The sequence below is a fragment of the Ranitomeya variabilis genome, chromosome 4 (genome assembly GCF_051348905.1).
Source record: "Ranitomeya variabilis isolate aRanVar5 chromosome 4, aRanVar5.hap1, whole genome shotgun sequence".
NCBI classification, from domain to species: Eukaryota; Metazoa; Chordata; class Amphibia; order Anura; family Dendrobatidae; genus Ranitomeya; species Ranitomeya variabilis.
Window position 1 is genome coordinate 249,102,401 of NC_135235.1, and position 25,719 is coordinate 249,128,119.

A 25,719-nucleotide genomic window follows, 5' to 3' on the forward strand; every position below is an offset into this window, starting at 1 on the left:
CTCCTTTTATAAGACTCCTCTGTACCCCCTCTCCTTATAAGACTCCTCTGTACCCCTCTCCCTATAAGACTCCTCCGTACCCCTCTCCTTATCAGAGTCCTCCGTACCCCCTCTCCCTATAAGACTCCTCCGTACCCCTTCTCCTTATAAGACTCCTCCGTTACCCCTCTCCCTATAAAACTCCTCCGTACCCTCTCTCCCTATAAGACTCCTCCGTACCCCCTCTCCTTATAAGACTCCTCCGTACCTCCTCTCCTTATAAGACTCCTCCGTACCCCCTCTCCCTATAAGACTCCTCCGGACCCCCTCTCCTTTTAAGACTCCTCCGGACCCCCTCTCTTTATAAGACTCCTCCGTACCCCCTCTCCTTATAAGACTCCTCCGTGCCCCCTTTCCTTATAAGACTCCTCCGTATCCCCTCTCCTTATAAGACTCCTCTGTACCCCCTCTCCTTATAAGACTCCTCTTTACCCCCTCTCCTTTTATAAAACTCCTCTGTACCCCTCTCCTTATAAGACTCCTCCGTACCCCTCTCCTTGTAAGACTCGTCCATGCCCCCTCTCCCTGTAAGACTCCTCCATACCCCCTCTCCTTATAAGACTCCTTCGTACCCCCTCTCCTTATAAGACTCCTCTGTACCCCTCTCCTTATAAGACTCCTCTGTACCCCTCTCCCTATAAGACTCCTCCGTACCCCTCTCCTTATCAGAGTCCTCCGTACCCCCTCTCCCTATAAGACTCCTCCGTACCCCTTCTCCTTATAAGACTCCTCCGTTACCCCTCTCCCTATAAAACTCCTCCGTACCCTCTCTCCCTATAAGACTCCTCCGTACCCCCTCTCCTTATAAGACTCCTCCGTACCTCCTCTCCTTATAAGACTCCTCCGTACCCCCTCTCCCTATAAGACTCCTCCGGACCCCCTCTCCTTTTAAGACTCCTCCGGACCCCCTCTCTTTATAAGACTCCTCCGTACCCCCTCTCCTTATAAGACTCCTCCGTGCCCCCTTTCCTTATAAGACTCCTCCGTATCCCCTCTCCTTATAAGACTCCTCTGTACCCCCTCTCCTTATAAGACTCCTCTTTACCCCCTCTCCTTTTATAAAACTCCTCTGTACCCCTCTCCTTATAAGACTCCTCCGTACCCCTCTCCTTGTAAGACTCGTCCATGCCCCCTCTCCCTGTAAGACTCCTCCATACCCCCTCTCCTTATAAGACTCCTTCGTACCCCCTCTCCTTATAAGACTCCTCTGTACCCCTCTCCTTATAAGACTCCTCTGTACCCCCTCTCCTTATAAGACTCCTCTGTACCCCCTCTCCTTTTATAAGACTCCTCCGTACCCCCTCTCCTTATAAGACTCCTCCGTACCCCTCTCCTTGTAAGACTCCTCCATGCCCCCTCTCCCTATAAGACTCCTCCGTACCCCCTCTCCTTATAAGACTCCTCTGTACCCCTTCTCCTTATAAGACTCCTCTGTAGCCCTCTCCTTATAAGACTCCTCTGTACCCCCTCTCCTTATAAGACTCCTCTGTACCCCCCTCCTTTTATAAGACTCCTCTGTACCCCCTCTCCTTATAAGACTCCTCTGTACCCCTCTCCCTATAAGACTCCTCCGTACCCCTCTCCTTATAAGAGGCCTCCGTACCCCCTCTCCCTATAAGACTCCTCCGTACCCCTTCTCCTTATAAGACTCCTCCGTTACCCCTCTCCCTATAAAACTCCTCCGTACCCTCTCTCCCTATAAGACTGCTCCGTACCCCCTCTCCTTATAAGACTCCTCCGTACCCCCTCTCCTTATAAGACTCCTCCGTACCCCCTCTCCCTATAAGACTCCTCCGGACCCCCTCTCCTTATAAGACTCCTCCGGACCCCCTCTCCCTATAAGACTCCTCCGTACCCCCTCTCCCTATAAGACTCCTCCGGACCCCCTCTCCTTTTAAGACTCCTCCGGACCCCCTCTCTTTATAAGACTCCTCCGTACCCCCTCTCCCTATAAGACTCCTCCGGACCCCCTCTCCTTTTAAGACTCCTCCGGACCCCCTCTCTTTATAAGACTCCTCCGTACCCCCTCTCCTTATAAGACTCCTCCGTGCCCCCTTTCCTTATAAGACTCCTCCGTATCCCCTCTCCTTATAAGACTCCTCCGGACCCCCTCTCCCTATAAGACTCCTCCGTACCCCCTCTCCCTATAAGACTCCTCCGGACCCCCTCTCCTTTTAAGACTCCTCCGGACCCCCTCTCCTTATAAGACTCCTCCGTACCCCCTCTCCCTATAAGACTCCTCCGGACCCCCTCTCCTTTTAAGACTCCTCCGGACCCCCTCTCTTTATAAGACTCCTCCGTACCCCCTCTCCTTATAAGACTCCTCCGTGCCCCCTTTCCTTATAAGACTCCTCCGTATCCCCTCTCCTTATAAGACTCCTCTGTACCCCCTCTCCTTATAAGACTCCTCTTTACCCCCTCTCCTTTTATAAAACTCCTCTGTACCCCTCTCCTTATAAGACTCCTCCGTACCCCTCTCCTTGTAAGACTCGTCCATGCCCCCTCTCCCTGTAAGACTCCTCCATACCCCCTCTCCTTATAAGACTCCTTCGTACCCCCTCTCCTTATAAGACTCCTCTGTACCCCTCTCCTTATAAGACTCCTCTGTACCCCCTCTCCTTATAAGACTCCTCTGTACCCCCTCTCCTTTTATAAGACTCCTCCGTACCCCCTCTCCTTATAAGACTCCTCCGTACCCCTCTCCTTGTAAGACTCCTCCATGCCCCCTCTCCCTATAAGACTCCTCCGTACCCCCTCTCCTTATAAGACTCCTCTGTACCCCTTCTCCTTATAAGACTCCTCTGTAGCCCTCTCCTTATAAGACTCCTCTGTACCCCCTCTCCTTATAAGACTCCTCTGTACCCCCCTCCTTTTATAAGACTCCTCTGTACCCCCTCTCCTTATAAGACTCCTCTGTACCCCTCTCCCTATAAGACTCCTCCGTACCCCTCTCCTTATAAGAGGCCTCCGTACCCCCTCTCCCTATAAGACTCCTCCGTACCCCTTCTCCTTATAAGACTCCTCCGTTACCCCTCTCCCTATAAAACTCCTCCGTACCCTCTCTCCCTATAAGACTGCTCCGTACCCCCTCTCCTTATAAGACTCCTCCGTACCCCCTCTCCTTATAAGACTCCTCCGTACCCCCTCTCCCTATAAGACTCCTCCGGACCCCCTCTCCTTATAAGACTCCTCCGGACCCCCTCTCCCTATAAGACTCCTCCGTACCCCCTCTCCCTATAAGACTCCTCCGGACCCCCTCTCCTTTTAAGACTCCTCCGGACCCCCTCTCTTTATAAGACTCCTCCGTACCCCCTCTCCTTATAAGACTCCTCTGTGCCCCCTTTCCTTATAAGACTCCTCCGTATCCCCTCTCCTTATAAGACTCCTCTGTACCCCCTCTCCTTATAAGACTCCTCTTTACCCCCTCTCCTTTTATAAAACTCCTCTGTACCCCTCTCCTTATAAGACTCCTCCGTACCCCTCTCCTTGTAAGACTCGTCCATGCCCCCTCTCCCTGTAAGACTCCTCCATACCCCCTCTCCTTATAAGACTCCTTCGTACCCCCTCTCCTTATAAGACTCCTCTGTACCCCTCTCCTTATAAGACTCCTCTGTACCCCCTCTCCTTATAAGACTCCTCTGTACCCCCTCTCCTTTTATAAGACTCCTCCGTACCCCCTCTCCTTATAAGACTCCTCCGTACCCCTCTCCTTGTAAGACTCCTCCATGCCCCCTCTCCCTATAAGACTCCTCCGTACCCCCTCTCCTTATAAGACTCCTCTGTACCCCTTCTCCTTATAAGACTCCTCTGTACCCCTCTCCTTATAAGACTCCTCTGTACCCCCTCTCCTTATAAGACTCCTCTGTACCCCCTCTCCTTTTATAAGACTCCTCTGTACCCCCTCTCCTTATAAGACTCCTCTGTACCCCTCTCCCTATAAGACTCCTCCGTACCCCTCTTCTTATAAGAGGCCTCCGTACCCCCTCTCCCTATAAGACTCCTCCGTACCCCTTCTCCTTATAAGACTCCTCCGTTACCCCTCTCCCTATAAAACTCCTCCGTACCCTCTCTCCCTATAAGACTGCTCCGTACCCCCTCTCCTTATAAGACTCCTCCGTACCCCCTCTCCTTATAAGACTCCTCCGTACCCCCTCTCCCTATAAGACTCCTCCGGACCCCCTCTCCTTATAAGACTCCTTCGGACCCCCTCTCCTTATAAGACTCCTCCGTTACCCCTCTCCCTATAAAACTCCTCCGTACCCTCTCTCCCTATAAGGCCATGTTCACACAGTGCGTTTTTTACTGCAGAACCGCAGCGGTTTTGCCGCTGCGGTTCCGCAGCTGTTTTCCATGCAGGGTACATTACAATGTACCCCTATGGAAAACAGGATCCACTGTGCACACGGTCCTGAATTTCCCTTAAAAAGCCGCGATGAATCGGTGCGGGAAAAAAGAAGGAGCATGTCACTTCTTTGCCCGAAACTGCAGCGGTTCTGCACCCATAGACCTCCATTGTGAGGTCAAACCCGCAGATCAAAAATATATCTGCGGGTTTTATTGCGGTTTGTGGTGCAGAACCGCTGCAGCCGGAAGTGCGGGGAAGCGGCCGGAAGTGCGTGGGTGGAAGTGCTTGGGCGGAGAGACATGGAGGCATACCGTCGCATGGGGATCGTGTCGGCCGTTTGATTGATTTGGTATGTGTGTGTGTGTGTGTGTGTGTGTGTGTGTGTATGTATGTGTGTGAGTATGTGTGTGTGCGTGTGTGTGTGCGTGTGTCCCCATGTGACGCTAGTGCCACCATTGTGCTAAGTCGCCGTATGGGACTACTACTCCCATCCGGTATTAGGATGGGAGAGTTGTCCCTGTGTCCGGCGACTTAGCACAATTGTAAAGTTACACAAAACACCTACACACAATACACATACATGACACACAGTACAGTACATACAACACATAACATAGAGTATATACTCACCAACAGCACACTTGTAGGCGAAGCCCTCGATCCTCCAGGAAAAAATCACAAAATAAAAAATCAAATTCATACTCCCTGTCCGCAGAATCCATAAAACGAGTGTCCCACGCCAATCCCCTGCTCTCCGGCGATACACTGCCAGGAGCGAAGCTCCTAGCAGTGTATCGCGTACTGTTCCGGAGCTCAATGGCGCCGGCGTCTCGGTTAACGGCAGTACAGCTGCGTTGAACTTTCCCACGCAGCACTGCCGTTAAGCGAGAGTGCCGGGGTCAATGACCGCCGGTAAACTCGCTCGCGCATGCGCAGTGACACACCGACAGGAACTATGGCTCCTGTCAGTGTGTTGCTGCAGCCGTGGAGAGCAGACATGTCTCTGGATGTGTCTGTTCTCCATGGAAAATCTTCGTGGGATACGTGGCACTTAAATACGTGGCAATTAAATACGTGACACGTGGCACTTATACGTGATACGTGGCACTTAAATACGTGATACGTGTCACTTAAATATGTGGCACGTGGCACTGAAATACGTGATACGTGGCACTGAAATACGTGGCACGTGGCACTGAAATTCGTGGCACTTAAATATGTGGCACGTGGCACTGAAATACGTGATACGTGGCACTGAAATACGTGGCACTGAAATACGTGGCACTGAAATACGTGGCACTGAAATATGTGGCACTGAAATACGTGGCACTGAAATACGTGATACGTGGCACTTAAATACGTGGCACTTAGGCTATGTTCACATTTGCGTTGTGCGCCGCAGCGTCGGCGCCGCAACACACAACGCAAACAAAAACGCAGCAAAACGCATGCACAACGCTGCGTTTTGCGCCGCATGCGTCCTTTTTTTGATTGATTTTGGACGCAGCAAAAATGCAACTTGCTGCGTCCTCTGCGCCCGGATGCGTGCGCTGCAGTGACGCATGCGGCGCAAAACGCAAGTGCGACGCATGTCCATGCGCCCTCATGTTAAATATAGGGGTGCATGACGCATGCGGCGACGCTGCGGCGCCCGACGCTGCGGCGCAGACCGCAAATGTGAACGTAGACTTAAATAGCTGGATAGAGCTGGATCCGCGGGCTGTGATCTGGCCTACGCTCAGCACTCTGCGGAGCGCTGTCATTCAAAACACGTCCACTCATTTTGGTGTTTAGTCCCAAAATGGAGGATGGAAGAAGAAAAGGGTTGGACAAGGAAATGACATCATTTCTTTTTTTTTTCCCCCCCACTGCAGTTAGGCTACGTTCACATTTGCGTTGTGCGCCGCAGCGTCGGCGCCGCAACGCACAACGCAAACAAAAACGCGGCAAAACGCATGCACAACGCTGCGTTTTGCGCCGCATGCGTCCTTTTTTCTATTGATTTTGGACGCAGCAAAAATGCAACTTGCTGCGTCCTCTGCGCCCGGACGCGGGCGCCGCAGTGACGCATGCGGCGCAAAACGCAAGTGCACCGCATGTCCATGCGCCCCCATGTTAAATATAGGGGCGCATGACGCATGCGGCGACGCTGCGGCGCCCGACGCTGCGGCGCACACCGCAAATGTGAACGTAGCCTTAAAGCTTTATTTGTGTCAAACACAGACAATCTGCAGAGAAAACTGCACAAAAAACCGCACTAAAAACCGCATCAAAAACGCACCAAAAACGCACCTGCGTTTTCTGCCAAGAGCTGCGGTTTTTGTCCTAAAAAAAAAGGATTGAAATCAGGATCGTGTGAACATACCCTAAGACTGCTCCGTACCCCCTCTCCTTATAAGACTCCTCCGTACCTCCTCTCCTTATAAGACTCCTCCGTACCCCCTCTCCTTATAAGACTCCTCTGTACCCCCACTCCTTTTATAAGACTCCTCTGTACCCCCTCTCCTTATAAGACTCCTCCGTACCCCTCTCCTTGTAAGACTCGTCCATGCCCCCTCTCCCTGTAAGACTCCTCCATACCCCCTCTCCTTATAAGACTCCTCCGTACCCCTCTCCTTGTAAGACTCCTCCGTGCCCCCTTTCATTATAAGACTCCTCCATACCCCCTCTCCTTATAAGACTCCTCCGTACCCCCTCTCCCTATAAGACTCCTCCGTACCCTCTCTCCCTATAAGACTCCTCCGTACCCCTCTCCTTATAAGACTCCTCCGTACCCTCTCTCCCTATAAGTCTCCTCCGTACCCCTCTCCCTATAAGACTCCTCCGTACCCCCTCTCCTTATAAGTCTCCTCCGTACCCCTCTCCCTATAAGTTTCCTTCGTACCCCCTCTCCTTATAAGACTCCTCCGTACCCCCTCTCCTTATAAGACTCCTCCGTACCCCCTCTCCCTATAAGACTCCTCCGTACCCCCTCTCCCTATAAGACTCATCCGTACCCCCTCTCCTTATAAGACTCTTCCGTACCCCCTCTCCCTATAAGACTCCTCCGTACCCCTCTCCCTATAAGTTTCCTCCGTACCTCCTCTCCTTATAAGTCTCCTCTGTACTCCCACCACCACAGGTGACTGCCCCCCACCTCCACACTCGGCTTGTCCACTCTCACATTAATCCATACCCTCTCTTCCAGACTCCCTTACCCCAGGGTCGTCTTCACATGCCTACAGTGTGGTTTCCCAGCCCGGCACCAGGTTTCTCAGAGGCAGTGCTGGGGTGCAGTCATTTATGAATGGACAGAAGGCTCCAGCTTCTCACAGCCATTACGCCATAAATCTACAGAACGCTTTCTTTGTTTATATAAGAGAAAGGTGGGAAAATATACAGTGAAAACCATCAACCCCATGGGTGCCCTGCACATATACAAGAGCTGCAGCTGCCTGCACCCCCCACATTGCCCGCTGCTCTGGCTTTTATCTGGATTCTTCCTCTTTATACAATGTCCATTCACTGAATGAGAACAGAGATCATGGCAGCTAAGTAACACTGAGCAGTTAATCCAGGTCTGAGAACAAGCTCCATCCTGAACCCAGGCTAAGCGTACGGCTATGGCCAGGTGTGGGAGATATGATGCAGACATTTCTGTGACTGTCCCATGCAGTAGTGAGGTGAAATGTGGATTGCTTTTTACACACCCCATCCGCCTGGTAAACTGTGGAAATAACTTGTCATATCATCAATTGTCCAGCATTTCAAAACTGAAGAGAGCAAAGCTGTACATTTAATAAAAAAGTGAAAATGTTACCAGAATCTGAAACATAATGTCCGCATATTCCAGAGTAACCTCATCAGAGAAAGGTCTGCTCATTCCTGACTTCTGCTGAATGCACATGATTTGGATTTTCTGCACAGAACAACTGCAGAGTAGCTATGTGCGCACGTTGAGTATTTGCTTGCAGAAATTTCTGCAAGGTTTCTGCATCTCTTGGCAGGAAACATGCTGCAGAAAAAAAACGTGTTTTGCAGCACCAAAGGCTTTTTTGACCTAAATAAAGATATTTTTTAAAAAAGTTTTGTGATGTCATTACTTAATTCAATACCACCTTTTACATGCTGATGCAGTAGTAGGGCTTGGTGTCAGCAGCTGTCATTAACACCTAGGTGTAGGCTTGGTGATGAAAAGGTGTCAGCCCAACACCCTCATTACTAAGCCGATAAGTAAACACAAACACACACATTGTCACCAGCCTATAGAGGAGCGTTAACAGAACAAACGTACATAGGCTGTAACCAGACAGCAACTGTTAATTTTAAAGAAAAAAAATTGTGTGGGCTCCCGACTAATTTTAATAATCAGCAGAGGGAAAGCCGACATCTGAGGTTAATATTCTGGGAAGGAGCCAAAAGCCATAAAGGTTCCCAGGCTATTAATATCAGCTCACAGCTGTTTGCTTAGACTTTACTGGCTAGTTTACATGGGGACCCCAGAAATAAAATTGACATAGGGTCCCTCTATATAATCTAAGCAACAAAGGCTAGGCAGACAGCTGCGGGCTGATATTAATAGCCTAGGAAGGGGCCATGTATATTGGCCCCTCCCAGACTTAAAACATCAGCTCTCAGCTGCCCCAGAAAAGGCACATATATAAGATGCGCCAAATCTGGCACTAAGCCGCGCTCTTCCCATTTGCCCTGTAGCGGTGGCTAGTGGGGTTCATATTTGTGGGGTTGATGTCACCTTTGTATTGTCAGGTGACATCGAGCCCACAGGTTAGTAATGGAGAGGCATCAATAAGACATCTATCCATTAGTAACTCCATAGTGATATTGTATAAAAACACAGACACCCAGAATAAAGTCCTGTATTTGAAATAATAACACAGGCTCCTTTAATAATCTTAATTAAACCATACTTATCCAACGCCTAATCCACCAACGCCAATGTCTCCTGCAACAAAAATAAAATAATAAACCACAATATTCCTCACCTGCCGCTGAGAAGATAATAATCCATAATGTCCCACAACGATCCTGATCACTTTGAGAGCAGTCTCATCAGTGACGTGACAGCCGGTGATACACTGACAGGAGGTGATCGCTCCCGCAGTGAATTACTTAGCTGCCGTGAGAGAGGTCACCGGAGTTCATCAGCTCCAGTGATCTCCCTAAAACTGTGTATGCTCAGTACATGAGATGTGAAAAATCTTCTCTATGCACTCAGGAAACGTTCTGTGTGTAAATTGATCTGTGGGTTAATTCTTTCATTAGGGAGTTCACCCTTTGTAGTTCACTACAAAATCCATGGCAAAGAGTCGATGGTACCGTTAAGACCTTATCAGACAAAGTCTTCCAGGAGTGAACATTGCCTTCTTGTAGGAGAGAATGACATGAAGGGAACTAGTGGAGGGGTAGAGGCCCCTTTACACTCCTTCCTGATTGTTGACCAGTGTAAACGTGCTGGCGATTGATTGAGCTCTTTCTTTGGCTGATTGGATCATTGCCGCAGACCCTATAATTGTCAGCAGCACATTTCCCCTTGTAACCAGACTGCGCACTGTATGGGGACAGAACCGTGGAATTAATCATTACACCAGTTTGTATCGGCCCATTTATAAATGCTGATTAATTTGATGTATTGCTGCTGATCATAGGCAGAAAGTGATGCGTTTACATTTTCTATCCTCTGGGTTGTGCGATTGTCGCCTGTTTAGTGACAGCCCAAGCGAAGATCTGTGCAGATTCTCATTGTGAGAGCTGATCACAGCAGATCTGACTACCGGCCCCAGTGATGGAGCACTGATCGCCCTTCCTTACATTACACATGTCTGCAAAGAAATTTTTTTCAAGAGCTGTTTTGGTTATTCCACGTAACCTTTATGTTTTTAAGTGCGCTGAATCCGTAAATGACCTCCGTTTTGTCATAGGACATCACGTTTTCTGACAATTTAAGTAACTATGTTAAATAAGACAATGCCTCAAAATAAATGAAAATAGACTCATAAAATTAATTTTTTATTACAAATGTTTCATGAAAATCATTTTTTAACTGCAATGAGCTCACTAACACACACTAAAATTGATTCTTCTTCCCTGTGAGGCTTCTCTTGGTACATTAAGGGTATGTGCACACGTCCGGATTTCTTGCAGAAATTTCCTGAAGAAAACCGGAAATTTTCTGCAAGAAATCCGCATTTTTTTTTTTGCGTTTTTTTTTCCGGTTTTTTCGTGGTTTTCTTAGCATTCTGCAAGCGTAATTAGCTTGCAGAATGCTAAAGTTTTCCAAGCGATCTGTAGCATCGCTTGGAAAACTGACTGACAGGTTGGTCACACTTGTCAAACATAGTGTTTGACAAGTGTGACCAACTTTTTACTATAGATGCTGCCTATGCAGCATCTATAGTAAAAGATAGAATGTTTAAAAATAATAATTAAAAAAAAAAAAATGCTTATACTCACCTGCAGACCTCAGCGGCGTCCGTTCCCTATAGATGGTGTGTGCGCGCAGGACCTTCCATGACGTCGCGGTCACATGACCGGTCTCGACCAATCACAGGACCGTGACGTCATCACAGGTCCTTCACCGCACACCAGCTACAGGAGCCGAAGCGGCAGCATGCAGCTGAGAGGCGGGAAGACATCGAAGGTGAGTATATCACTATTTTTTATTTTAATTCTTTTTTTTTACCACTTATATGGTGCCCAGTCCGTGGAGGAGAGTCTCCTCTCCTCCACCCTGGGTACCAACCGCACATGATCTGCTTACTTCCCGCATGGTGTGCACAGCCCCGTGCGGGAAGTAAGCAGATCAATGGACTCCTAGGTGTGCGGAATCCCCGCAATTCCGCATTTTTAATGAACATGTTGCTTCTTTTTCCGCGATGCGATTTTTTCGCGGAAAAAATCGCAACATTTGCACAAAAAATGCGGAATACACTGTAAATAATAGGAGGCATAGGTTAGCGTTTTTTTCGCGTTTTTATCACGTTTTTATAGCGAAAAAACGTGAAAAAAACGCGAAAAATCCTGAACGTGTGCACATGGCCTAAGGGTACTGTCATACTCTGCAACTTTCCAACGATCACGACCAGCGATACGACCTGGCCGTGATCGTTGGAAAGTCGTTGTGTGGTCGCTGGGGAGCTGTCACACAGACCGCTCTCCAGCGACCAACGATGCCGAAGGCCCCGGGTAACCAGGGTAAACATCGGGTTACTAAGCGCAGGGCCGCGCTTAGTAACCCGATGTTTACCCTGGTTACCAGCATAAAAGTAAAAAAAAACGTACATACTCACATTCCGGTGTCCTTCAGGTCCCTTGCCGTCTGCTTCCCGCTCTGACTGAGTGCCGCCGTAAAGTGAAAGCAGATCACAGCGGTGACGTCACCGCTGTGCTTTGTACTGCCTTACGGCCAGGAGTCAGTCAGAGCGGGAAGCAGACGGCAAGGGACCTGAAGGACACCAGAATGTGAGTATGTACGTTTTTTTTTTTTTTTTTACTTTTACGCTGGTAACCAGGGTAAACATCGGGTTACTAAGCGCGGCCCTGCGCTTATTAACCCAATGTTTACCCTGGTTACAAGCGAACGCATCGCTGGATCGCTGTCACACACAACGATCCAGCGATGACAGCGGGAGATCCAGCGACGAAATAAAGTTCCAAACGATCTGCTACGACGTACGATTCTCAGCAGGGTCCCTGATCGCTGCTGCGTGTCAGACACAGCGATATCGTATGGATATCGCTGGAACGTCACAGATCGTACCGTCGTAGCGATCAAAGTGCCACTGTGTGACAGTACCCTTACGCTTGTGAGTAGCATCTGGAATGTCTCTCTGAAGCGTCCAACAGTTGTCTGCCATCATTGTAATGCTCCATCTTCCCTGGTATCTTCTTTCCATCTCTTTAATGTCCTGGTGGAATCCTTCACCTTGCTCTTCACTCACAGCTCCCAAATTTTCAGGAAAGTTGTCAAGGTGGGAATGGAGGAAATGCACTTTCAAACTCATCAGGCAACCTAAAGCTTGAAATGCTTTCAGCATTCGTCCGACGATTTTTTTGTAGTCAGGGTCTTTGTTATTGCCTAAAAATTTCTCTACGACCTCTTTAAATGTAAACCACCCTTCTTTTTGAGGATGCGTCATGGTATTGATAAACTCTTGATCAGCTATAAGCTTTCTAATGTCTGGTCCGACAGACCTTCAATTTTGCCTCCGAGAGGCCTGGAAACTTGGTGACCAAGTATTTGAAGCATTCTCCATCTTTTGGAAGGGATTTTACGAATTGCTTCATCAATCCCAATTTTATGTGGAGAGGTGGTAGAAGAACTTTATGGGGAGGAACCAAAGTTTCTCGGAGGACATTTTTTTCACCAACTGTGAGCACCCTCGGCTGCCAATTGTTCTTGGTCCAGTGATTTTGTCCGTCTCGACTGTCCCATAGACACAGAAAACAAGGGTATTTGGTATACCAAACTTGAAGAGAATTTTGCATTTTGTGGCAAATCCTGACGTCCAGGATTTTTTTCAATTTTTTTTTGTTTTCTGCACACCAAAATACATGGAAATTAGATGAAAATAATCAAACAGCTTTTTAGTCGCAGACCTGTGTTATCATTCACATTTTATCCACAGATTTTTTTTATAATTTTAGTTTCTTTGCATATGAGATGAATATTTTACATTATTACTGTCCTGTTAATTACCTTTAATTGAGTTAATGGATTACAGGTCTCATCTTGTTGGCTGTTGCTTGGCCTCTGAAAGTGTTTTCCCCTCTATATTTTAGGAGAGAAGGCGAGTCGGACACTGAGGAAGGAAGGAAACTTCTTCAGGTTTCTAACATTTCCTCTCTGCGGTTGAGTCTGATATGGGATTTGATTTCCACCGAATGTCACTGAGTCCCTGACTGCCCCGAGAGGTGTCCTCCACCGCAGACTCCATTCTAGGGCCGTGTGAGTCGCTGGGGATGAATGTGGGGGGCTCACTGTTTATGGTCCATCATCTGTCTGCTTTTTGTGCCTCTGTGACTGGTTCTCATGGGGTTTGTTTGACTACAGGTGATCCGGTCATGACTTATTACTACAGCTCCCGAGCCGCTGATGGCTCTGCCATGTTCCAGCTTCAGCCATCTGCAGTCGTGGTGAGTACAAAACTGTCTCCATCTACTAAGATTCTCCTAAGAAAGTCAGAGCGCGGATCTCCCACCATTCCAGGCTGAATGTATTTCTACAGGGATGGATTTCTGGATTGACATTGTAGAAAGCTTACAGTAATTTCATGATGGGAATATTTACCTGCTCCACTAAAGCTTTTAGGTGTGGGTGTGCCTGTCCAAAAATGTGCTGATTGTTTCCAATCTTAACCAGCAGAATAGTGAGTGCAGCTCTGGAGTATAATACAGGATGTAACTCAGGATCAGTAATGTAATGTATGTATACAGTGACTGCACCAGCAGAATTTTGAGTGCAGCTCTGGAGTATAATACAGGAGGTAACTCAGGATCAGTAATGTAATGTATGTACACAGTGACTGCACCAGCAGAATAGTGACTGCAGCTCTGGAGTATAATACAGGATGTAACTCAGGATCAGTAATGTAATGTATGTACACAGTGACTGCACCAGCAGAATAGTGAGTGCAGCTCTGGAATATAATACAGAATGTAACTCGGGATCAGTAATGTATGTACACAGTGACTGCACCAGCAGAATAGTGAGTGCAGCTCTGGGGTATAATACAGGATGTAACTCAGGATCAGTAATGTATGTACACAGTGACTGCACCAGCAGAATAGTGAGTGCAGCTCTGGAGTATAATACAGGAGGTAACTCAGGATCAGTAATGTATGTACACAGTGACTGCACCAGCAGAATAATGAGTGCAGCTCTGGGGTATAATACAGGATGTAACTCAGGATCAGTAATGTATGTACACAGTGACTGCACCAGCAGAATAGTGAGTGCAGCTCTGGAGTATAATACAGGAGGTAACTCAGGATCAGTAATGTATGTACACAGTGATTGCACCAGCAGAATAGTGAGTGCAGCTCTGGGGTATAATACAGGATATAACTCAGGATCAGTAATGTAATGTATGTACACAGTGACTGCACCAGCAGAATAGTGAGTGCAGCTCTGGAGTATAATACAGGAGGTAACTCAGGATCAGTAATGTAATGTATGTACACAGTGACTGCACCAGCAGAATAGTGAGTGCAGCTCTGGAGTATAATACAGGAGGTAACTCGGGATCAGTAATGTAATGTATGTACACAGTGATTGCACCAGCAGAATAGTGAGTGCTGCTCTGGGGTATAATACAGGATGTAACTCAGGATCAGTAATGTATGTACACAGCGACTGCACCAGCAGAATTTTGAGTGCAGCTCTGGAGTATAATACAGGAGGTAACTCAGGATCAGTAATGTAATGTATGTACACAGTGACTGCACCAGCAGAATAGTGACTGCAGCTCTGGAGTATAATACAGGAGGTAACTCAGGATCAGTAATGTAATGTATGTACACAGTGACTGCACCAGCAGAATAGTGAGTGCAGCTCTGGAGTATAATACAGGATGTAATTCAGGATCAGTAATGTAATGTATGTACACAATGACTGCACCAGCAGAATAGTGAGTGCAGCTCTGGAGTATAATACATAATGTAACTCAGGATCAGTAATGTAATGTATATACACAGTGACTGCACCAGCAGAATAGTGAGTGCAGCTCTGGAGTATAATACAGGTGGTAACTCAGGATCAGTAATGTAACGTATGTACACAGTGACTGCACCAGCAGAATAGTGAGTGCAGCTCTGGAGTATAATACAGGATGTAACTCAGGATCAGTAATGTAATGTATGTACACAGTGACTGCACCAGCAGAATAGTGAGTGCAGCTCTGGAGTATAATACAGGATGTAACTCAGGATCAGTAATGTAATGTATGTACACAGTGACTGCGCCAGCAGAATAGTGAGTGCAGCTCTGGGGTATAATACAGGATGTAACTCAGGATTAGTAATGTAATGTATGTACACAGTGACTGCACCAGCAGAATAATGAGTGCAGCTCTGGGGGATAATACAGGATGTAAAAAAACAGTACTAGAACACACTGGCGCTACTAGCAAAAAAGGCCCAAGTGCTGCAGGTATTTAGGCAGGTCTGTGCCCACTCTGCCAAAAGACAAACAAACTAATAAAAGATAAAATACTGCGCTACAGGGGTCTAAAAGGTACTTCCTGCTGACTGGGATATAGACTAGTCCCTGGTTTACCCCTAGCAAAACCAATGTTACACGTTGGGGCCGATGTAATAGGCTAGTACACAGTGAATATTAAATGCCGACTAATAATGCTCCCAACTAGGTGAACCAAATAGGCATGCTAGGGCATATAGATGATGGATGTCTTACCGTCACAGAGTATTGAAAACGGGCTGTCCTGAGTCCTACAGGGTGGCTCGTGTTAAGTACATCCAAGGTTGCATACGGCGCTCCGCCGGTGAAGATGGCACGTCTAATAGTGGAGGTGATCCTGCAGGAGGTGGCGGACAGGTGGGTGCACACTGTATAGTGCTTGTCCGACCACGGACAAGGTGCCAGTAGACAGTGTAGAGCCAGGGAACGTCCCGGCCGGAGGCGTCCCTGGTTACACTGAGAAAGATGGCCGGTGCTGCCAAGCAGCGTGTGACGTCACAGGCCTACGGGGCCTCACTGGGACAAAAAGCTAACCAACGCGTTTCGGAGTGTAACGCACTCCTTCATCACCGGCGGAGCGCCGTATGCAACCTTGGATGTACTTACCACGAGCCACCCTGTAGGACTCAGGACAGTCCATTTTCAATACTCTGTGACGGTAAGACATCCATCATCTATATGCCCTAGCATGCCTATTTGGTTCACCTAGTTGGGAGCATTATTAGTCAGCATTTAATATTCACTGTGCACCAGCAGAATAGTGAGTGCAGCTCTGGAAAAAATAAAGATTATAACTCAGGATCAGTAATGTAACGTATGCACACAGTGACTGCACCAGCAGAATAGTGAGTGTAGCTCTGGAGTATAATACAGGATGTAACTCAGGATCAGTAATGTAATATATGTACATAGTGACTGCACCAGCAGAATAGAGAGTGCAGCTCTGGGGTATAATACAGGATGTAACTCAGGATCAGTAATGTAATATATGTACATAGTGACTGCACCAGCAGAATAGAGAGTGCTGCTCTGGAGTATAATACAGGAGGTAACTCAGGATCAGTAATGTAATATATGTACATAGTGACTGCACCAGCAGAATAGTGAGTGCAGCTCTGGGGTATAATACAGGATGTAACTCAGGATCAGTAATGTAATATATGTACATAGTGACTGCACCAGCAGAATAGAGAGTGCAGCTCTGGGGTATAATACATGTAACTCAGGATCAGCATAAGACCAGTAATGTAATGTATGTACACAGTGACTGTCTCTCTTGTCCTGTGTTCTTCTTCTTGTTCTTTTGTATGTTTTTATTGCATGTAGAGAGGGGGAGATATAGAAATATGTATGTAGAGGGAAGAATGAGACAGTGGATGCGGTGCTGCTCTTCACGGGTGTGCATTGCACCTGCGATACAGGAGAGGGCACTGCTCCTCATAGTTACATTTACGTCTCCTCCATGAGCTGTGACTGCAGGGAACTAGGTGTCATTAACACTGGGTGAGAATGAGGCTACATCTCTTCTCATTTTTATTTTCTGTTTTCCTCCCAATGTACATGCAGATGGATTCTTAGCAGGATGAGACTTCAGGATGATTTCACACTTGTATTATTATTTAAGACTTAAGTCTGTATTCTTTTTTCTTGGGGGATGAAAAGGATGATATGGAGTCATTTCTGACCATTGCTGTATAATGTACTGTTCTGCAACTGTGAAGGCCAATCATAGATCAAGAGTGAGCTCTCCACTAGTTGTATGAAAATGGTCCTCAACCATGGGAAAAGGAGAATTTTGCTAATGTTCACGTTAAACTGTTCATAATTCCCTTTACGTTGACTAAAGTCCTGTTCCAACAGCCAAAAAAGCCGCAAAGCACATTGCTGCCTCTTCTGTGCCTCACTGTAGGGATGGTGATCTTCTGGTAATGCACGGTATCGGCTTTGCACCTTATTGAATTATGGGAAATATGGCTAAAGACAGCTTCTGTCCTGCCATCCTGCACCACGCACGAGACATATTAAAAATACGGTAGATTGATGTCACATCCAGTACACAGTCAGGACTTGCAAGAAATTCCTGCAGCTCCATTAATGTTGCAGAAGGCCTCCTGACAGTCTCAAGGACGAATTTCCTTCTTGACTTTTCATTAATTTTTGAGGGACATCTAGTTTTAGGGTAATGTCACTGTTCTGCCAAATTTAAGCCCCTTCTTGATGACGTCTTCACAGTACTCCATAGTATAGCCAATGCCTGGAACAAATGTTTGTACCCCTGTCCTGACTGATAATGCTACACAGTGAGATCCTTTGCTGTGTTGTCAGCTGTTTATGGACCAGAAAATGTCAGGAAAATCCTCCTAGAGCAGCAACACTTTATATGGGGGCTAATCAGAATCGCTGTAAATGAGGGTGGTCATGTAGTGACTACTGTGTAACATGAGGATCAATGTGATTGGCCAATTATAAACACAACCACATCCCCAATTATCAGCGGTTATTCACACTTATGCAACCATACTATAATAATAAATATGCACTTATGCATAATAAATAATAATAATAATACTATTTTAGTTTTATTTTCTCGCTTTTAATGATTTCAGTTTGTTCCTCAGGATTTGTACAGAATTAAAGGTGACAAAGTTCTATTTGGAATATTTTTTTCATGAAAAAACTGGCTTTGTAACAGGGGTGTGTAGACTTTTATACTTATTTCTCTCACGTATATAGGTATCACTATGTGGAGTTGTTCATTTTGCAATATGTCTCCCTCTCTAGGGAGTGAGGGTACTGTCACACAGTGCCATTTTGATCGCTACGACGGTACGATTCGTGACGTTCTAGCGATATCGTTACGATATCGCAGTGTCTGACATGCAGCAGCGATCAGGGACCCTGCTGAGAATCGTACGTCGTAGCAGATCGTTTGGAACTTTCTTTCGTCGCTTGATCACCCGCTGACATCGCTGGATCGTTGTGTGTGACAGCGATCCAGCGATGTCTTCGCTTGTAACCAGGGTAAACATCGGGTAACTAAGCGCAGGGCTGCGCTTAGTAACCCGATGTTTACCGTGGTTACCAGCGTAAACGTAAAAAAAACAAACAGTACATACTTACATTCCGGTGTCTGTCCTCCGGCGTCTCAGCTTCTCTGCACTGTGAGCGCCGGCCAGCCAGAAAGCGAGCACAGCGGTGACGTCACCGCTCTGCTTTCCGGCCGCAGTGCTTACACAGTGCAGAGAAGCTGAGACGCCGGGGGACAGACACCGGAATGTGAGTATGTACTGTTTGTTTTTTTTACGTTTACGCTGGTAACCAGGGTAAACATCGGGTTACTAAGCGCGGCCCTGCGCTTAGTAACCCGATGTTTACCCTGGTTACCCGGGGACTTCGGCATCGCTCCAGCGCCGTGATTGCAACGTGTGACCGCAGTCTACGACGCTGGAGCGATAATCATACGATCGCTGCGACGTCACGGATCGTGCCGTCGTAGCGATCAAAATGGCACTGTGTGACAGTACCCTAATATTTCTTTATTATGCTTACTTATTTTGCACCATTACTTCCACGTCTTTACAGACATTATCATCACTGTCCCCAATGGGGCTCACAATCTACATTTCCTATCAGTCTGTCTTTGGAGTGGAGTCTTATATCCACTGTAGTTTGCCAGGGGCACCTTATCTTGACTGATAGTGGACCCAGATCAACTGATCATGTCTCATCATCTTCCTGTCAGGCCTAAGCCAGCTGGTCATGTCTAATCGTCTTATCAGGCTTTGATCATCCTCCTATATAGGTCCCTGGTCAGATCTTCACCTCTTCGTAATCAAGCTGGTCAGCTGTCCTTCTCCTACCATGGGCCCTGAGTGGCTTCTCCGCCCTCCTCCTATTGGGTCCTGGCTAGCTGGCCAGCTCTCCTCTTTCTCTTTTTCCTACCAGACTTTTGCTAGCTGGTCAGCTCTGTTTTGTTCAGGTCCTGATCACCTTCCCTTGGATCTCTCTGGCCCGCCTCATTGTCCATGGATGCTGTTTTCGATGTCCCTACATACATTCTTTGCTGTACATAGATTTGGCAAGGATGTATGCACAGCCCTCCGCTCTGAGTCTGAACACAAAGCTTTCTTTGGCACGGTATGTTTGTTTAAGCTATTGAAGTTCGAAGCAAAGTAAAAATAGACCTCCATCTGCCACATTATTGGCCTTGTTATATTTGGCTGCATTTTCCCGTGTCATGTGGGTGACCAATGAAAGTGCAAATACTTAGAGCAGTTTTATACTGAGTAATCCAAGCACTTTATTGTTGGATCTGAGCTGGAGACTTTTTGAAAAAAATAAAAAACAATTTCAGGGACTACCTGACTATAAGATTTACAGTTAAGCCCCTGAAAATTTTTGGTGCAAGCAATTACCTTCAAAAGCCCCATGCTTAGTTAAATGAAGTCCACCTGTGTGCAATATAAGTGTCACATGACTGTCAGTATATAGATTTTGCCTTTTCTGAATGGTCACAGAGGCTACAACACTATTAACAAAAGGCACAACTATCCAAACAACACAATGAAGACCAAGGAGATCTCCAAACAACACAATGAAGACCAAGGAGATCTCCAAACAACATCGTGAAGACCAAGGAGATCTCCAAACAACACCGTGAAGACCAAGGAGATCTCCAAACAACACCGTGAAGACCAAGGAGATCTCCAAACAAGTCAGGACTGGAGATGAGCAAATTTTCTAGGGTTCCCTCTTAATCAGCAAGCTATAGCGCTTCCCGAATAAGCTTCGTGGATTGCGCCGACCGATTAGCTGCATGTGTCACGGCTGTGTCACAGTGACGTCACATGCATGGAGAACCCAACAAACAGACTCTCCATGCATGTGCTGTGACTGTGACACGCCGTGACACATGCAGCTGCAGCGCTGATCAGCCGGAGCCATCCAGGAAGCCGGGTTTCTTCTGCAGCTTATTTGGGAAGCGCTGTAGCTTGCCGAATAAGAGGGAAACTAAGCAAATTCGCTCATCTCTAGTCAGGACAAAGTTGTTGAGAAGTACAAGTCAGGGGGGTTGGGTTATAAAAAAAAAAAAAATCTCCCAAACTCTGATCATTCCTGGAGCACCATCAAATCCATTAATATCAAATGGAAAGAACATGGTACCACAACAAACTTGCCAAGAGAGGGCCATCCACCAAGACTCTCAGCCCGGGCAAGAAGAGTATTAATCAGAGTGGCAGCACAGAGGCCAAAGGTAATCCTGAATGAGCTGCAGAGTTCCCAAGCAGAGACTAGAGTGTCTGTCCACAATAAGCTGTACACTCCATAGAGGTGGCCTTTATGGAAGAATGGGCAGAAAAAAAGCAAAATTGAACTTTTCGGCCACCAATGTAAACGCTATGTCTGCACCAAACCAACACAGCTCATCACTCCAAGAACACCATCCCTACAGTGAAACATGGTGGTGACAGCATCATGCCGTGGGGATATTTTTTGGCAGCAGGGACAGGGAAAATGGTCCAAGTTGAGGGGAAATTGGATGTTGCGAAATACAGGGATATTCTTGAGCAAAACCTGTTTGTCAGTGATTTGAGACTGGGACAGAGGTTCACCGTCCAACCAGACAATGGCCCAAAGTGTACTACTAATGCAACACTCCAGTGGTTTAAGGTAAACATGCAAATGTTGTAGCATTGCCTAGGCAAAGCCCAGACCTTAATCCAACGGAGAATCTGTGGTCAGACATGAAGATCGCTGTTCACCAGAGGACACATCTGACGTGAAGGAGCTGGAGCAGTTTTGTTTTGTGGAATGAACAAAAATCCCAGTGACAAGGTGTGCAAAGCTCATAGAGACTTGTCCAAAGCGACTTACAGCTGTAGTTGCCGCAAAGGGAGGCTCTACAAAGTACTGACTGTAGGGGGGTGAATAGATATGCACCCTGAAGTTTACAGTTCTTTTGTCCTATTTGTTGTTTGCGTAACAATAAAAAGAAAACCAAATGTTCACAGTTGTAGGCTAGTTCTTTACATGAACAAACTCTCAAAAAAACCTGTGAAATTCCAGGTTGTAATATAGCAAAATACGAAAAATGCTCAGGGGGTGACTACCTTCGCATACCACTGTAAAATGGGTCCCAGAATTGATGGGGAAAAAGAGGCCGTACCAGAGACACATTAAATTAATCTATTCTTAAAATGTAAATTATAAGATGTTGATTAAATTAAGGATATAAATATGGAAACCGAGACCCCACTTTGATTGGAACCATTCATGCAATGAGTCCCACCTTTTATTTTCATGGCAATAAAGATTTCCTACAAGTTTTACTTCGAATAAGAAGAAAGGGAAACTAATGGACTTCAATAGAAATTATCCCTTGTTACATTGTCTCCAATATCTGTAGTGCCCGTCCCTAAGACACCGCGCTATAAAGTAATGATATAAAAGGACCGCCTTTTATTTGTAGCTGTTTAGTCTCGAGGAACTGATAGAAATCCCATAAGTAATAAGGTTCACTATATAGCAGTGAGCGAGGGAGATATTAATGAGGTCAGAAAATTACAGACAATGAACTGAGGCCATTAGCCATAAGGTGTAAATGTTGTCTGCTGATTATAATAGTCTGAGACGTTCCGAGCCAAAAATAATAGAAAAGCAAAGTCTTATACTCAAAACAATGTTATCTCTGGGATTACTGATTATTGTACTTATAAGCTATACATTTTCAGGTTACATATAAAATGTATCTCCATGTGAAGCTGATCCATTGTGTACAGTACATTACTTATCCTGTACTGATCCCGAGTTACATCCTGTATTATACTCCAGAGCTGCACTCACTATTCTGCTGGTGCAGTCACTGTGTACATACATTACATTACTGATCCTGAGTTACCTCCTATATTATACTCCAGAGCTGCACTCACTATTCTGCTGGTGCAGTCACCGGGTACATATATTACTGATCCTGAGTTACCTCCTGTATTATACTCCAGGGCTGCACTCACTATTCTGCTGGTGCAGTCACTGTGTACATACATTACATAACTGATCCTGAGTTACATCCTGTATTATACTCCAGAGCTGCACTCACTATTCTGCTGGTGCAGTCACTGTGTACATACATTACATTACTGATCCTGAGTTACCTCCTATATTATACTCCAGAGCTGCACTCACTATTCTGCTGGTGCAGTCACCGGGTACATATATTACTGATCCTGAGTTACCTCCTGTATTATACTCCAGGGCTGCACTCACTATTCTGCTGGTGCAGTCACCGTGTACATACATTACTGAGTTATATCCTGTATTATACCCCATAGCTGCACTCACTATTCTGCTGGTGCAGTCACTGTGTACATACATTACTGGTCCTGAGTTACATCCTGTATTATATCCCAGAGCTGCACTCACTATTCTGCTGGTGCAGTCACTGTGTACATACATTACTGGTCCTGAGTTACATCCTGTATGATACTCCAGAGCTGCACTCACTATTCTGCTGGTGCAGTCACTGTGTACATACATTACATTACTGATCCTGAGTTACATCCTGTATTATTCTCCAGAGCTGCACTCACTATTCTGCTGGTGCAATCACTTCATACGTCCCTGACGTATCCTGTATAGTAATAGTGCAGGATATTTCACAGCTGCGCTCTCTGAATATGGAGAGAATACCAGGAGTCTGCAGTATTGAGCCTTCCCTAGGTAGGGAGCTGAGCTCTGGATAAGAATGTCAGTGCTGGACCCTATAATGAGTGGATGATAAACGCTTTTTGATTTTGGGTGTTTATCAGATATAAAGGCTGTGGGTTATTATTCCCATTCCCTGAACTGTCACCAAGGCTGCGTGATGGGGCTGCCGCTGCTGCGTGATGGGGCGGCCGCTGCTGGGTGATGGGGCAGCCGCTGCTGGGTGATGGGGCGGCCGCTGCTGGGTGATGGGGCGGCCGCTGCTGGGTGACGGGGCGGCCGCTGCTGGGTGACGGGGCGGCCGCTGCTGGGTGTTGGGGCGGCCGCTGCTGGGTGATGGGGCGGCCGCTGCTGCGTGATGGGGCGGCGGCTGCTGCTTGATGGGGCAGCCGCTGCTGTGTGATGGGGCAGCCGCTGCTGGGTGATGGAGCGGCCGCTGCTGGGTGATGGAGCGGCCGCTGCTGGGTGATGGGGCGGCCGCTGCTGGGTGATGGGGCAGCCGCTGCTGGGTGATGGGGCAGCCGCTGCTGTGTGATGGGGCAGCCGCTGCTGGGTGATGGGGCAGCCGCTGCTGGGTGATGGGGCGGCCGCTGCTGGGTGATGGAGCAGCCGCTGCTGGGTGATGGGGCGGCCGCTGCTGGGTGATGGGGCGGCCGCTGCTGTGTGATGAGGCAGCCGCTGCTGGGTGATGGAGCAGCCGCTGCTGGGTGATGGGGCGGCCGCTGCTGGGTGATGGAGCAGCCGCTGCTGGGTGATGGGGCGGCCGCTGCTGGGTGATGGGGCGGCCGCTGCTGGGTGATGGGGCGGCCGCTGCTGGGTGATGGGGCGGCCGCTGCTGCCTCATACACTGGACAATATGTCCAAAACCCACTTGAGTGACAGTGAGGAATATTAAGTGATTGTGATTCAGAAACAATGCTTTCCTGGGAACCGTCCTAAGGCCGGGGGAAATGTGACCTCTGGGAATAGGATCATTAATTGTGACGTTTGGTCAAAGCAAGACTGGATAGAAGTGTTCTGTGTAGACGGCTTTGGGGACTATTCCAATCAATTTTCTATCACTACAGGGCAACTTAAAGATTCAATCAATTTCTGAATCTTGTCCATTGTGGAATCCCGAGTGCACGTTCTCCATCTTTCCTGCTCAGTAAAAGGCTTCTTCCTCCCTGTGTAATTAGTTACATTACACTGTCGTGAGCTACGTCCGTCTGCTGAGCCAAATACGTCTATTGAATCCACCTCCACCCAGAGAATGACTAAACCATGGGCCCGCAAAATCCTGGGGCCCCTCAAGAAAATGATTTCCTAATATGTTGATAAATTTGCTAAGTATTTTAATACACGAATTACATTTTATTAAAAACAGAAATGAGGTTGATCAGATTTCTTTATAACCCCGGTATGGTAATGAGCTTCCATCGACCTTGGGTGTAGGTCCATATTACTTGTCTTCTATGAGAGTCGGCGAGAACTCCCGGCCACTGTCTCCTCCACTCCCACTCTGGCCACGGCCGATCACACAGCTGCCCCTAGTCAACTACTCGTCAATTCCCGAATATAACCAGCAACATCCGGAACATCATTTCCCTGCCATTTGGTGTAGTGTTCACATCTGAGCTCCAGGGCTGTTGCAGGCTCATTATACATTTTTATAATATTAATATCAAATCAATATTTTCGTCCATAGTGCAGGACCCCAAAAGATACAGGGTTGATAGGCTGCTGCCTAATTGGTAATCCAGCACTGCCTGCACCATATGGCATCACCGGAAGGTCAATGTGGTTCTTGTCTGACCAAGTCTGGTAACTCCGTACCTAACCCCTTCTCATGTACAGCACCATGGAATTAATGGTGCTATATAAATAAATAATAATGAGTATCCCTAAGATTCACAGAGAGCCCAATCGCCTCCTCGCTTCATCCGCTAGTCTCCTACAGCGCTGGTAATGGGGTTGGCCCGTATTGTCATGATGGCTTCTGTGTATGTTTTACATTGAGATCATAGGAAATATTGTATTTTAACATTTTGTGAAATTGCCATAACTCTCCAAAGGTCGCAGATCTGATGCTAGACTATTGGGGAGAATAGGACAAGCTTACAGTCTCATTGGAGTATGGGTAAATTCAGGAAATTATCTAATACAGTGGGGGGGACCACATTGGACCAGCAATTCAGATGGGTGTGTCACAACTTGAGATTTTAGGTTGATTTGTGGGGATGAAGTGGAGAAAACAGTCAAAGGGCCGTATGATCCCAAGAAATAATCATTTTTGGTATTTTTTCATTGGGTGGGGATTATTTACTCGCTCTTAGACTTTTGGAATGCTGGAATGTTTCTTGTTGGGCTGGGGAACATTGGGGGTCACCTGAGACCATGGGGGTCCAGCTTACTGACATGATGTCCACTTTTAGTTGCATTTACACCTTGTGGTGCCCAC

The 25,719-nt window shown here is 47.1% G+C and overlaps 1 protein-coding gene across 2 annotated transcripts in view; it reads left to right on the top strand.

Annotated features, from left to right (window-relative positions):
• The window catches only part of ETS1 (ETS proto-oncogene 1, transcription factor), a 434,342-nt gene that overhangs the window by 295,622 nt on the left and 113,001 nt on the right, over positions 1-25,719 (top strand). Inside the window, exons 4-5 of one of the 2 annotated variants that reach the window (XM_077249415.1) lie at positions 13,163-13,328; positions 13,434-13,516. In XM_077249415.1, coding sequence (XP_077105530.1) covers positions 13,445-13,516 — 72 coding nt within the window. In that variant the 5' untranslated portion in view covers positions 13,163-13,328; positions 13,434-13,444. Of the gene's footprint in view, positions 1-13,162; positions 13,329-13,433; positions 13,517-25,719 lie in introns of those variants that run through there. The other variant, XM_077249416.1, reaches the window with a different exon arrangement.